At 39.2% G+C, this 14,332-nt stretch overlaps 1 protein-coding gene across 3 annotated transcripts; it reads left to right on the top strand.

The window, feature by feature from the left end:
* The first annotated feature begins 28 nt into the window (after positions 1-28).
* On the top strand, positions 29-12,179 carry lin54 (lin-54 DREAM MuvB core complex component). Of its 3 annotated transcripts, none has more exons than XM_034123403.1 (14): positions 29-132; positions 2,228-2,991; positions 4,051-4,162; positions 4,279-4,412; positions 5,424-5,576; positions 7,078-7,279; positions 8,041-8,114; positions 8,214-8,408; positions 8,506-8,597; positions 9,121-9,192; positions 9,345-9,447; positions 9,534-9,671; positions 10,248-10,450; positions 11,129-12,179. In XM_034123403.1, the coding sequence occupies exons 2-14, from the start codon at positions 2,248-2,250 to the stop codon at positions 11,328-11,330; spliced, it is 2,424 nt and encodes an 807-aa protein (XP_033979294.1). In that variant the 5' UTR covers positions 29-132; positions 2,228-2,247; the 3' UTR covers positions 11,331-12,179. The 3 variants fall into 3 exon arrangements, with proteins under 3 accessions (XP_033979294.1, XP_033979296.1, XP_033979295.1); XM_034123405.1 differs by lacking the exon at positions 11,129-12,179 and adding an exon at positions 10,640-10,754 and having other exon boundaries at positions 10,248-10,508; XM_034123404.1 differs by lacking the exon at positions 29-132 and adding an exon at positions 1,342-1,643.
* Positions 12,180-14,332: the final 2,153 nt, after the last annotated feature.

The following is a 14,332-nucleotide window of genomic DNA, read 5'->3' as shown; positions in this document are numbered from 1 at the left end:
GACGTGGTACGCGGAGGGCGTGGTCCACTTGTGAAATGTCAGGGAGGAATGGCGCTCGGCGCGGTATTTTAAACAATCGCCTTTTCCTTTCCTCGTTTTATCTGGAAACGTTGCTCAGTGTAAACATATCGGGTAAGGTGCCAATGTGTTGATCGTTTCTAGAGTTTGCGACACTACATCCAGCAGAAAGCCGCAAACTTTAAGAGTGTGTTCAATGTTGAGATATATTGTTGTGCTAGCTAGCTTGGGTTAGCAAGCTCAGCAAGTTTGCTAGTACAGTTGTCCTGCCCGCTGGGCTGGCTCTAATGAGGCTGATGATGAAGATGATAGCGATGCTTACACACAAATAAAGGGCACAGGGGCCAGGATATTCCCTGAAACTGGTCCCTTACAGTGTTGTGTGTGCGGACACAAAGTTTGGTTTGTATCAACAAACAATATATTGACTATAGTGCAAATATGCTAAGTTAGTGCGTCTACAAATGGAAAGTAAAAGCTAACTTAGCTGAACAGTGAGAAGCGTATTTTGAGTAGTTATGTCGTGGTAAAGCAACTAATGCACAACAACTGGTCTTCCTGTGCATGCTGTCAAAAACATTACAAGAGTACAAAGAGTTATTACCTTTTGCTTTGAGCGTTTTACATTTTACTTAGCTGAAAACCTCGCATTGTATCTGTTGTTTTTCTTATTTAGAAACAGACCTTGTATGTATTGACCTGGTGAAAAATAGGACTACAATGGTTAATTTATAACTGGCTAAACAGGTTAAGTTTATTCATAACACCTTAAAAGCACAGGCCACTCATGCCTATAGTTAAACATATTGGTGCAATTTCATTACGTGAATTGTCTGACCTAAAATGATTTAATCCAGATGGACGTCTTAAGTGACAGGATGAATTATTGAATGCTAGCATTGTTTACGTTGTCAGAGTCTGCCAGAATAGTTTACTTACTAGTAGACCACAGTTACTAGCAGATATTATGATCGGATTTCATGTGTGCTAGCTGTTCTTTTTGATGTTTTAGCTTCAAGTAAAAAATGTTAAACAAATTCCTTCATCCTAAATACCTATGTATTAGCCGGAGAGCTAACAGAGTTGATGACGAGGTAAAAATGGCGGATCTTTCGAAATCCAACCCCGGCCTGAAATAGTAACGCAGCCAGCAAACAGCTTGTCGCTTTTTTCTCACTCTTTCCCCCAACTGGGAAACACTTCTGTGGGTGTTTTACTCAAACGAGTGCAGATCAGCACTGTTTTCTTTTGGTGACTTTCCACCGGGAGACGCGGAAACAATGAGGGCATTTAGCAGTGAGTGTGTGGGGAGGGTAGGGTTCATATGTGCGGTGTTTCAGTGGATTACTGTTGAGTAGAGAGCAGCAGGACAAAGATGATCGCTGCGGCCTAATGCTAACCCAGCATCAGCTGTCAGGCTGTGTCAAACATGAGAGGAACTCAGACGTGACTCGTGTACACCTCTCCATTCATTAACACTCACGTGATTACTGAAATATACCTGCATTAAGTTACCACATGGGGTATTTTTCTAACTGTGAAGAAGGCTAACTCGCTAGCTTTAACTGTTTGTTTATTTTTCTTGCAACTCCTGTGGCAAACAGACTGCATCATTATCCATTAATGTATGTATCTTGCAACTTAATCTTGCACTATTTCATTTCCGTTTCTTCTTGCACTATTTGTTTTATTGTTACAAAAAAGTTTGATATATATATTTATGTTGCATTGTTGAACTGGGACTTAAGATTTGAATGACCATAACTACCATGTAGCTACTGTGTGCATATGACAAACAATCCTTTATATATTTGAATCTATATGATTTATTAATTATGTTGACAAATGCAATATAAATGAATAATATGTATTTTAAAATCAGAACTCTTGTTTATTGCAAATAAATAAATAAACTTTTTGTAATACAAATATTGTCTGTCATAGACTGTCATACACCAGGCAGGCACCACAGTGTATGTTAGTGCAGTCAATTCATACCTGTGTTACATTTTATTTAATGTTTTATCCCTCCAAAGTGCCTTTTTCTAAAAAAAAGTAATACTTCCCCTAAATCAGATTAAAAATAATTGCATTAAAAAGATGAAAAATGTTTAAACCTCCAAAATGTGAATTTCTTTGACACATTTTACACAAGGAAAAAGAGTTGCATTGTTTATGTCTTATTGTATTATTCTTTCTGGATTAACAGAGAGCTGAGACTTTGCAAGCATGGATGTGGTGTCACCAGAGCTCAACAGCCTCCTTCCTGATGAGATCATGGATACTGAGGCCATAGAGGACATCCCTCACTCCCAACCCGGCGGCGGCACCACGGTCCAGTCAGCCAGCGATGACGCACCGGTCCCAATGGAAACGGATACACCCATGGCTTCAGAAAATGTGAGCCTGTGTTCAATTGCAACTTCAACCGGACACACTCAGGCTCTCACCACATCCACCGCCTCAAACTCCACATTCATCATCAGCTCCGGAAGTCAGCTCCCCATGTCAATTTCCAGTTCATCGCCATCCCTTCTTACCTTTAAACCAGCCATGGCTACTTCCATAGCCACCACCAAAACCACAGATAGTTTGATTGGGACTACTTTCTCTACAAGTGGATTACAGAAGCTCACAGCTCCGTTTACTATCTCTGCTGCAAGCCATCAGATAATTCTCAACAAGGTGGCATCAGAAGCAGCAAAGTCTGCGGGTGGTCCACCCCAGATCATCAAGCAGGAGGGACAAAAGCTTTTGGTCACAGCAATAGGAAAGTCAGGTCAACCTATAGTTTTGCAGTTACCCCACACAGGCAGCAAGCCTGGCCTTTCACAGACTTCAGGAGACCTGAAATCCCAAGCTCCACAGTTTAAAGTGGTGACTATTGGTGGCAGGACGGAGCTGAAGCCAATACTGGGGAGTCCTGGAAACCAGCTGACCACATTACAGGCCCAGCAGCTGAAGACCGTACAGGTAACATTGTGTTATAGTGCCATATTTAAACATTAGAATGTTTATTATTTCACCAATGAATTGCCCAGACATAATGTGCTCCATATCAGTGTCTAATTAAATATAATTACCTTCAGATTTTACCGAAAAGACATAAGAAACTGTTAACAAACTGTTATTTAACCTTAATTAACATTGTAACAAATAAATGACTGGCTTTGAATCCATTGGCCTGTCCAAGTAGATGTTAAAGTGAGCTTTGAAAGTCAAAGCTGGCTAAATAAAATAAAAAAACAACTGTTGCGCCTGCCCTGTTTACTCCAAACATAGTTTGGTAATTGGAGAACAGATGAGAGAAAAGGACGAACCATTATAATACGATGACAACTTATTGGGGACCCTGGACAGATATATTTATTTGCTTGACTTACCTGCTTCTTTGTCTAATGCTGGCACAAAGAGACCTGTCAGTCAGTTTGGTATCAAAAACAACCTTTCTGTTTACATTTTTTTGATTGTGGCATGACTTGCAGATTTAAAGAGAGAACAAAATATTGAATTTGATGTGTGATGCATGCTCAAAGCTCTACACATGGTAAAGAATAGCAGTACAATCACTTTTTACAATTATTAAAATAAAGCAATGATTCTGATTTGTTATAAACCTGAGCATGAACCTTTGAGTTTAAAGAAGTTGACGTATTAAACCTTTCAGAGAGAAACAGCATTATGAGTTATTACTGTATAGATATCTCTCCAATTGCAGATGTATGTTTTGTGATGGCACAAGTTCACACCTGTGTTTGCTAGTATCATAGGAATAAAGGATGGGGTATTTGAGGAATATGCATTTGATTAGATATAATACAACTTGATTCCCCATCAGGCAGTTGGGTTGTTTTACTGTTTAACCACCAGTTATGGCTGCCAACAATGATAAGTTAGGTTTCTAACTTACCATTGATGTATCAAGTATACACTTGAAGTCAGGAATTGTTTAGATAAAAAAATAAAAAAGCACTGTTGTTCATTTTTGAATAGGGATATAATGCAAATGATTCTGACTGAATATTTCCACAGATTGCTAAGAAAACACCAGTGTCCTCGGCTGCACCAATCAAGTTTATCATCACAAAAACTGTTAACAGCAAAGGTCTAAGTCCTCAGACATCAGTTACTCCTGTTATCGCAGGTACGTTTATTTTTATTATCGTTGTGTGTGTTGTAAACATATTATCAGTGATACACCTTTTTAGTTGTGCTGTAATGAAGCCATGTTTTCTCAAATATTGTGCTTTTTGATTAAAGGACGGGTCTTGACGCAGAGTTCCCTAGGGATGCCCTCAAGGACTATTACTCTCTCTGAGCCCCACAACACTACAACACTACAGAGCATAACTGGCAAAAAGATTGCCATTTCACCCCTTAAATCTCCCAGCAAGGTACATTCTACAGATTCATCCTTATCTATTTGAATGAAGGATTTTCCCCACTCTTTTTGTCCTGTTATTTTGTAAAGGTTTTCCAGTTCGGTTAAGTTGTGACACACTGCAGATGCCTGGAAATACAATCAATTCAGATTTCATGTGGTCAAGCTTAAAGGACAGTTCACCCCTAAAATCAATAATGTATATATTTTGTCTTACCATCAAGTTAACTACAGTTGTGGTGCTCAAAGTGCCAAAACAATACATGTGAACACTCAATGGCAATGTCTCTTTCAAGGAATATATGTCCTAATTATCATGATAATCTACTTTGCTGTAAACTGTTTCATATAGGAACTTAGAAAATTAAAGAAAAATGACCAAGGCAATAGTTCCTACATGAAACTGCTAATAATCACAACAAAGTCTGTGGATTATCTTAAATAACCATGGAGCTCGTGAGATTTTCAAATGTATTGATTTGGCGCTTTGAGCACCTCGAGCCGAGTGGCCTCTTGCTCCATTAAATTCGAGAAAATGCAGTCATCTGTGCAGCTGATACCTCCAACCCTGGAGAACACACACCAGATCTGTCCCTTTGAGAGGGCTGTAACATTTTCCTTGGAGCAGAGAAAGCACAGGTGTCGTCAATAATCTTAACGATGTTCTCTTTAAGAGATCCTGTCATCAGCCAGTATGCACCAGAGCCCTGCACACACTCGCATGGCAGCAATCATTCATGTTATTATATACACCTGTGTTTGCCAAGTCAAAAATATCCACTCTGACAAAGGTCTCTTACTCTTAAGGCTACATTTGAGTTGTCTTTTCATTCAGTTTCTGCTAAAATATGCAGAATTTATTTTGTAATTGAATTGTTTGAGACCTATATTGGCAGTAACCTCCAGCTTCATGCATTACAACACAAAATAAAGTAGGTGTTTTATATTGATATGTATATCAAGTGGTTTATCAGGATAGTATTTGGACTGATTGTGCTGTGCCCTCTTTGTTTGTCCCTGCCAGGTGACTGTGGTTTCTGTGGCTTCTCCGACCTCCAACGCCTCTCACAAGTCAGTGACGCTGCCCGTCAATGTAGCACTTGGACAGCAGATCCTCACAGTCCAACAGTCCACACCGGGGTCTCCAATCAAAGTGACCACGAGCCAAACCACACAGGTAAGATCTGAGCTCTTCACTGTCTATTGTCGTTTCAAGTATTGGCTCGCCTGCCCTGATATTGAAACGGATGACAAGGGGAGACGTGTTTGACAACTTCTGCAGCATTGCTCACGCCACAGTCATCTCTCTTTTAGCAAAGACAACACAGTGTGTCAGGTTAACCTCAGAATGTGATGAGTGTCGCATTACAAATGTGTGTCAATGGGACAGTAGACGCACATTAAAACACCTTGTTCGATGATGTGCTGGAAGTAGCACTGCAAATATCTTTGTATCATCAATTAATCAGTCAATTATTTTCTTTAAAACAAAACTCATGATTTTGTCTAGAAAAGGTCAGAAATAACTGAACGTTTAAAAAAATCTGTTTACCATCACAAAACGGCAGCAAATCCTCACAACTTAGATGCTGGATCCCAAGTATATTTGACATGTTTAAATGATTTATGATTGTTTTAACTACTTCGGTTTGACAACTTGCCCCAACAGCAGTAAACCTGTAACTTGATTATAAGCAGGGCATTTACATTGTGGTTTAGTATGAAATAGTGTGGTGTTCTACCCTATGGCTAATACATCTAATACTACTGCTTGCAAAGTAAAGCAGCATAAAGAAATATGAAGGTGAAAAAATATGCTGATTGTTGTTGAAGATTTCCCGCTTGAGCCTTCCACCACAGCTGTGTGTTGTCCATCTGTTGCTTTGTTTGCCTTTCAATTGACTGTGATACAAAGTGCAATGTGTTGGGGTAAAAAAGGTTTTATTACTTTGACTTCTGGCAACGATGGCTAATGATTTAAGGATGTGCCTTTGTTTCTATTTACAGAGCAGTTCGTATTATGGGCAATATAACTTCTCCAAAGTTTCATTCTATTCTAACTAAAATGTGTTAAGGACACAGTCCACTTCCTTCTTTCATTACAAATGTCTGTGTTTGCTTTCAATAGTTTGACACAATTTGGTATAAAGGACCCAGGTTCTTTCGGACTTACTGGTTCTCTAAGCCTTTAATTAAAGGTAGGGTAGGTAAGTTTGAGAAACCAGCTCGAGATCGCTAGAATTTGAAAATACACAACCGGAGAAAATCTGCCACTTCCTTACAGAGCCCCTCCTCCAACACACACAAACGCGCACATGACCAATGAGGGCACGAGATAAGTTTGTGCACAGATGGAAGGCTGACAGGCAGGTAGGCCATCCAGTTATTTTAGCCGGGCCGGCTAAAATGATTGGTCGTGCTTTTTACAGTATTACGGCTTCCACAGATGACATTTTTTTATGGATTTGTTGTCAAAGCACTTAAGATATTCATTGCTATCGGGATGTTAAGAGCATTCCATGGAATATAACAAAAAGTGTATCTCGAGCCGGTTTCTCAAACTTACCTACCCTACCTTTAAGTGAAAATATGTAGGAAGTTCTTATTTAACTTGACTCACAATATTGTTGATTTACCTTTCTGTCATTTATACCTAAATCTCTGACTCTTATTTTCAGGGTCTTAAACCAGGGCAAACTGTGACCGTGGGCGGAGTCGGCGGCTCCCAGTTCAAGACCATCATCCCACTGGCCACCCAGCCGAATGTGCAGCAGATCCAGGTTCCAGGTAGCAGGTTCCACTACGTCCGCCTGGTCACAGCCACCACAGCGAGCAGCTCGGGACAGCCCAGCGGTCCCAGCACCAGCTCTCTACAGACCGGTAACTTTGACACTCTTTCACACATGGTTCCCGGGAACTACTGGGATAACCTTTCATACACGGCTTGTTTTTTCCACTATTCACACAAACACTACATTCAGTAATATTACCGTCTTGTGCCATTGCAATGCCAGTATAGATGAGTCAAGAGACATTTAAGCAGATGGTGGAAATGCAACACTTCTAAACATAAACAAAACAATTGAAACCCTTCTCAAAGCCACAGAAGAAGATGGGGAAAGTCTGGATTTATGTGGCGGATGTCTCAAGTTTCAAGGCTTTATTGTCATTAGCACATTAGCTACAGTGTAGATATGGCAATGAAAAACGTAGGTCACAGGCTCCTCCAACGTCTGTTTTTATATTCACAAACTGGAGTTAATCAAGAACTTGCCAGAGAATTTTCGTGAAAGCATTGGCGTTAATTTTAAACTCTTCCCGTATGTCATCAGCTTGTGCTTAGTTTGATCGCTTTATGAAAACAAGTCTTTCATAAGACGGTCACAATTTTACTTCTTTATTAACAACTCAGCCATACATGCGTTTTACCTGAAATGTTACGAGTTTGTGAGGTGGGAAATTCTTGCGATACAGATTTTCCACAATATTGATCCTTGTTTTCATTCACACACGAGCCCATGCAAGAACTGTTCTGGACATTTCAGGGATGGACTGCGTGTGTAGGGTTTATTCTGGTAACAAACGTAGATGACACTGTTGAAGCTCTTCTGTTTCAACTCATGTTTCTTAATGTCCCACAGCTAAACCTATGATGGTCAGCACAGGAGCCGTCAGGATGTCGGTCCCAATCATCCCGGCACAGTCCATCAAACAGGTAGCGCTGCGATTCTGTAAATGCCTTAATCTTTATTCAAGCAGTGTTTTCTTGTATAATGTCTCCTGCGATGCATTCATGGTTTGTTGTCCTTTATAGATGGCACCTAAGTCCCTAACATCAGCAGCCGTAGTAACCACCACTCAGACCCAGCAACGCCTCATCATGCCTGCAACTCCTCTACCCCAGATCCAGCCCAACTTCACCAACCTCCCCCCAGGTACCGTTCTGGCCCCAGCTCCAGGAGGAGGGAACATGGGATATGCAGTCGTCCCAGCACAATACGTCACACAGGTCAGTGGTGTTTTGGGTGTGAGGTTTTTCTTTTTGACTGACTTATCTTTGATGTGCATGTTCTGAGTATTTTCTGTGTTATCTGCCTCTCCTGTAGCTCCAGCAGAGCCCGTTTGTCACCCTCGCTAGCAGCTCTGCTTTCACCACGAACACCGGTATCCAGACTCAGGCCAGACTGCCCCTCAATGGGTAAGGGTTAGATGTGGGACAGCACAACTACATGATGGTCTTTAAACCTGTTTTTTTTTCTTTCAAAAATTGTGAAAACTTAGTAAAAACATTGTTAGGACTCGATGGGTAAAATATCTTCCCTACTAAATATATTTTGTTTAAATAGTTTGTATTAGCCAAAAAGCTAACTTGATTATTTTAATGTGGCCTCTATAATCTCTATTGTGACAGAAGACTTGTTTTTAATTGTTTATTATTAAAGGATCTATTTTTCCTGTTGTATTAAACAAAATGTCATTGACTAAAAATGTTTTTTTTTGCAAAATGGCAATAGAAATGCTACGTATGGGGCAATATAGCATACTGTGGACTTTTGTTGCATACCATTCCCCTCTTTACCCCTTTATCTACCCCTACAAATAAAATAAATGTGTATACTATTAGAAAATAAAATCGAATATCTTTTTCCTTTTTAAGAATTATCGGTTTAATGTGCTTTAATATAAAGGTAATCTAAGTAATGTTATTCACTGTCTTACAGATTGTCAGCAGCAGAAACGACCTCAAGACCGAGGAAACCATGCAACTGCACCAAGTCACAGTGTCTCAAACTGTAAGTATCACTGGGATTTAGACCTGTTTTTAATGTTGAGACTTTTTAACTGTTTGTAATTGTACTAAATCATTGGTAAATAATAAACTACTGGCAAAAATGTCAGTCCCCTTCTGTTTTTTTCATCCAGAGCTTTGCTTTTCTTCCCCTAGATACTGTGACTGCTTTGCAAATGGAGAGTTCTGCAGTAATTGTAACTGCAATAACTGCTTCAATAATCTGGAACATGAAACGGAACGTCTCAAAGCTATAAAAGTAAAGCAGATATTTTTGAGATTTGTTTTTGGGCTGGGCTGCTTTTATGTCATACAGATGAATTAAGGTTTAATGTGTTTTCGCAGACGTGTCTGGACCGGAACCCAGAAGCCTTCAAACCTAAAATAGGTAAAGGCAAGGAGGGAGAGTCGGACCGCCGACACAGCAAAGGCTGCAACTGCAAACGCTCGGGCTGCCTGAAGAACTACTGCGAGTGCTACGAGGTGGGCTTTCCCTCCCTCTGTTCTTTTCAGGACCTGTTTTTATAATTCTGTTTCTAGAAATCCTTATAAACTCTTTCAAGGTTTGAATATTGCTTGCATTTTTAATAAAATGCATGAAACTGCTTCAAATTGTAATCATCACAAAACATATTGTTTAAAGCACAGAAGGCCCTTTTCACAGCTGCTATTTTGACTTTTAATTGCAGTGTAATCACAGGTGTAATTAATAACGTTAATTATGGCCCTATTCCATTTAGGTTGGCCCTGGTATTGTTCATGCTGACTCACAAGAATGGCTGTGGCACTAATTAGACAGAGACCGTAATCAAATGTATTAATGACAACTGTGTTCATCCCGCTTGGACTCAAAATTGCTGCTTTTGCTGTGATTTCAATGTAATGCAGTAAAATAATTGATATATTGTAAATATTTAATTTACATACAGATGCCAGGGGCTGAAAAATATAAAAGTGGTTGAATATGACTTAAGAAAATAGATGATTCATCATAATTGTTTAACCCAGTTTGTCACCACCTGACTTGATTTGTATTCTTTCCTTTGTCTTACCTCAAAGGCGAAGATCATGTGTTCGTCCATTTGTAAGTGCATCGGCTGCAAGAACTTCGAGGAGAGCCCGGAGAGGAAGACGCTGATGCACCTGGCTGACGCCGCAGATATGAGGGTTCAGCAGCAAACTGCTGCCAAGACCAAGCTGTCGTCACAGATCTCAGACCTGCTCATGCGGACCACTCCTGTCATGTCAAGTGGAAGCGGGAGGTACTATAAACACTTTTTCTCTACAACAATAATAATGTAATTTCATTATTGTACACACATACATACACATACACATAACATTATGTTATTATGTTGCATTGTTGGAGAAGCCTGTGACATAAGATTTTCAACTGCATAATTACTCTGTAGCTATGTCAGATTGACAATAAAGAACCTTGAACCTTGAACAAAGCTTCTACTGTCTGCTGACATATTTGGGGGAAAAAATGTATTTATGAATTAAGGGATTCATTGAAAGATGAATGAGTCTTTTGCTTTTTTTGATTAAATTAAGTTTCTTTAATGACTAGTCCACCAGTGACTGCCTAACTTTAAGAGGTAAAGTTTGTTTTGACTGCAGCAAAAATGTTATTTAGGAAAAGCTAAACATATCATTTAATAAACATGGTGGATTAAAACAATTATTGAATTGTATCTTTATTGGAAATGTTTTGGATCACACAAGTTGGAAACAATCTTACGCAGCAACCACTGCAAGCTAATTCTCTAAATAGTATAATACTAATAATAAAAGGGTCTGCAAATGTGCCGAATACCGAATTCAAACAATAGGCATTGAAAGGGGAAAAAACTGTTTTAAGAATTAAAATACCCTTTCGACACCAAGAGAAGGGTAATTTATTTTCTAACCAAGACCCTGTCCTTCTTTTCTCTTAGGCTGCCATTTACGTTTGTAACAAAGGAGGTTCTTGAAGCAACGTGTGAGTGTCTGCTGGAACAGGCCAAAAAGGCGGAACAGACTCATCAGCCTCAGGTGGAAGCAGAGCGGATGATCCTGGAGGAGTTCGGACACTGCCTCATGAGGATCATCAGCTCGGCGGGGAAAGCCAAAGCAGACTGTGCTTCCATCAATTGCTAGACCAAACTTTTTGGCTCTCCCCCACCCTCTAACATGCACACAGCTGCGGGGCCGAGAGAAACAGATGACTCTACTCTCTCGGACCCCTGGGGTTTCTCTCCTGCAAGGAACAGGTCGTCTCCCTTCTCTAAAGGCAGAACAATGGCCTGAAAGTAGATTCCCCCGCCCTTAGCAGGCAGAGGCCAGCTGGAATAATAAACATTGAGCAGATGTTTGCGAACCGAAGGAGAAATGGACAGAGCACGTCGCCTCTGATGGACCTTTTTAAAAACAGTTCTCACACTTGTTCACCTGTTATGGACAGAAATGACTGAGCAAGGTAGTCCACATGGACTGGAGTGTTTCTCATTTTCCCTACAGGGCTCTATCAAATGTGTTGGTGTCCTCCAAACTTTTGTTCTTCCATTTTATTCTATTTTCTATTATTCTTTCCCCCCTTTGAGTTTTTTTCGAAAAAGAAATGCCTGTAATTTTAATGTAATCATTTGTGCTTACAGTAGATAAAAAGAACTTGTATCTTTTGATATTTATTTTGACAAGTATTTGTAATCATTGTGAGCGCTAATATCGTGTGACTTTTAGTGCTGCAAATTTTTAATTATTAACCAAGGCTAGGCTAAATTGTGTCAGTGAAATGAGTAGAGGCAGTCCTGGGTTTGATCCCTAAAGGCAATCGTAAATTGAATACACATATAGATTAATGCATTATGAACACACACACAGCACTGTGCTCATAATAGTTGGAACATGGCTAGATTGGCGAAGGTTCACGTTTCTCTTTGTGCGGTTTTCTGTTTGATCAGTCACATGCTTACTGAACATTAAAAACACCATACATGGGAAAAACAATTGAGACCTATAAGACTTGTTCAATTATGTTTCTCACTAGAAGAGAGTGGAGAAAGGGGGTCCGAAGTTGGTTTTTGAAGTCAAAGTGGCAGAAATGAGAGAACCTCCATCAAGACATCTCATGGTAGGAGCACAGGAGTATATATAAACATTAAATTAATGGCTGTAGTGATGCAACTAACAAGGTGATCCAGATCTGTCATACACGCATAGCTGATGATTGGTTTTGTGTTAAAATTACCACAGATAAAAAAAAAAAAAAGAACCAGAGACCCATATCTGCCTCTTGCCTTTTTATTAATACATTATACCACAACCCTTTAATTGCATCATAGAACATTTGTTTCCATATCTCCTTTTTTTGTTTATACTGTTAGTGATTTCAAACCATAACATCTGTTTTAGTTTATATTATTTTGGCAAAACTGGGGTGTTACGACAATTCTAGTTCAGTTCATATTGTGAAAACAAAGGGCAATTTAAAGATTGAAATTGGGAATCTAATTCATCAAGAAAAATCTATATGAAGTCATTCTCAACCTGGGAGACTTCAATTTTAAATATATAATTCTGGGAAAAAGGTGCATGGATGTGCCTTTCCAGTCTTCCTTGCAAATCAAAGAAAGAGTATTGCGTCACAAAATAAAAATCCACCCCCCCCCCCCCCCCCCCCCCCCCCCCCAGTGCCTTTGATATCAACCAATAGGTGGCAGTAATGCACACATAATCGAAGTTATGAATGAAACAGAAGAAGAATATTTCAAGATGAAGAAGTGAGGTGAAGGAGTCTTGCCACGGCTGGTGCAAATAAAATATTTCATTGTTATATTCCAGTGTTAAAATGCTCGTTTTGTGCGTATTTAATTAATGTGGTCGGTATAAGTTAGCTAAAATAGTATCTCGCGTGGGGTCCATGTTCGGTAATTAGGTAAGTCAATTGTAAATTAAACCAGTCAATACTAGAGTATGGTATTGTCAATGAGGTCATGTATTTAATATTTTTTTACACCACAATTCGCTTACTGTACATAGTAAACTGTAATTTTCCCATTGGGGATCATTCAAGTTTGTCTTCTTCTTGAAACTCAACTCTGACAACACATGCGTGTTCCAGTTTGTGAGATACGTTACGCCCCACCAAACTCTTATAACAAATATAGTCGTTTGGTGCAAAATTGCTAATTGACCAAGTTTCATCTGCTAACTCAATCCTTTACTGAAATAAACGCAACAACTCTCCAATTCGGCACACACAATGTTATCCTAATGCTTGTTTTTTTATTTGTCCTTATGATCTGTATGGGTTTTATTCAACATGTTCTACGTTTTTTTTTCACCGAAGGTTTTTAGTTAACTGAAAATCTTGTGTTGACAGAAAAAGGCGTACCAGGAAAATGAGCAGCGTGAACCTGATATGTACGTATTGCAGAACTGTTATTATGTAAACAAGCATCCCAATGATTATATCAATCACTACCCATTTGACCCATTCATGTGTCTGGGGAGGATTATAAATTAGATATAAAATGAGGGTGTTGGCATTCATTCTCTCTAAAGACCTTGCTAAGTCTGTGTAAAACTAACTTTACCTTACTGTATCACCATTGTTCTTTCAGGGTCGGCCTGTTCAAGTGGCAGTTCAGTGATTTCTTGACACACCTACATTTACCAAAAGCACTTTATTGGTTTTCTCTATATTATTCATTACCAAATAAATACAAATTGTGAAGCAAATGTGTTGTTTATTGTTATTTGTGGGGTATCTGTGGGGATCTGCAGTTTACCATACATTTGTTCATTTATCATCAGATATACAAAATACATTTATTGTTGTGCTTGGAAAAATGAAGTGAGTATCTTTCACTAATCATAACATGAAATATCTCAGAGTAAACGTAAACAAATAAATAAAAAAACACCTATGAAATATGTTAATCTAACTACATTTACTTATGTTCCATTTTATTTGGCATACTTTGGAAGATGTGTTGACAGTAACGTTAGCATAGTTAGCATGCCAGTTAGCAGTGCTGTTCAAATGCATGTGTGTCTATGGTAGCATAGTTAGCATGATAGCAGGGGTAGGAATTCATTACAATTACAGTTAGCATGGGTATACATATGCGTCTCTCTATGGTAGCATCATTAGCATG

The sequence above is a fragment of the Trematomus bernacchii genome, unplaced genomic scaffold (assembly GCF_902827165.1).
Source record: "Trematomus bernacchii unplaced genomic scaffold, fTreBer1.1, whole genome shotgun sequence".
Classification (NCBI taxonomy): domain Eukaryota; kingdom Metazoa; phylum Chordata; class Actinopteri; order Perciformes; family Nototheniidae; genus Trematomus; species Trematomus bernacchii.
Note: the sequence above shows the minus strand (reverse complement) of the source record. Positions and strands in the feature narration are given on the sequence as shown.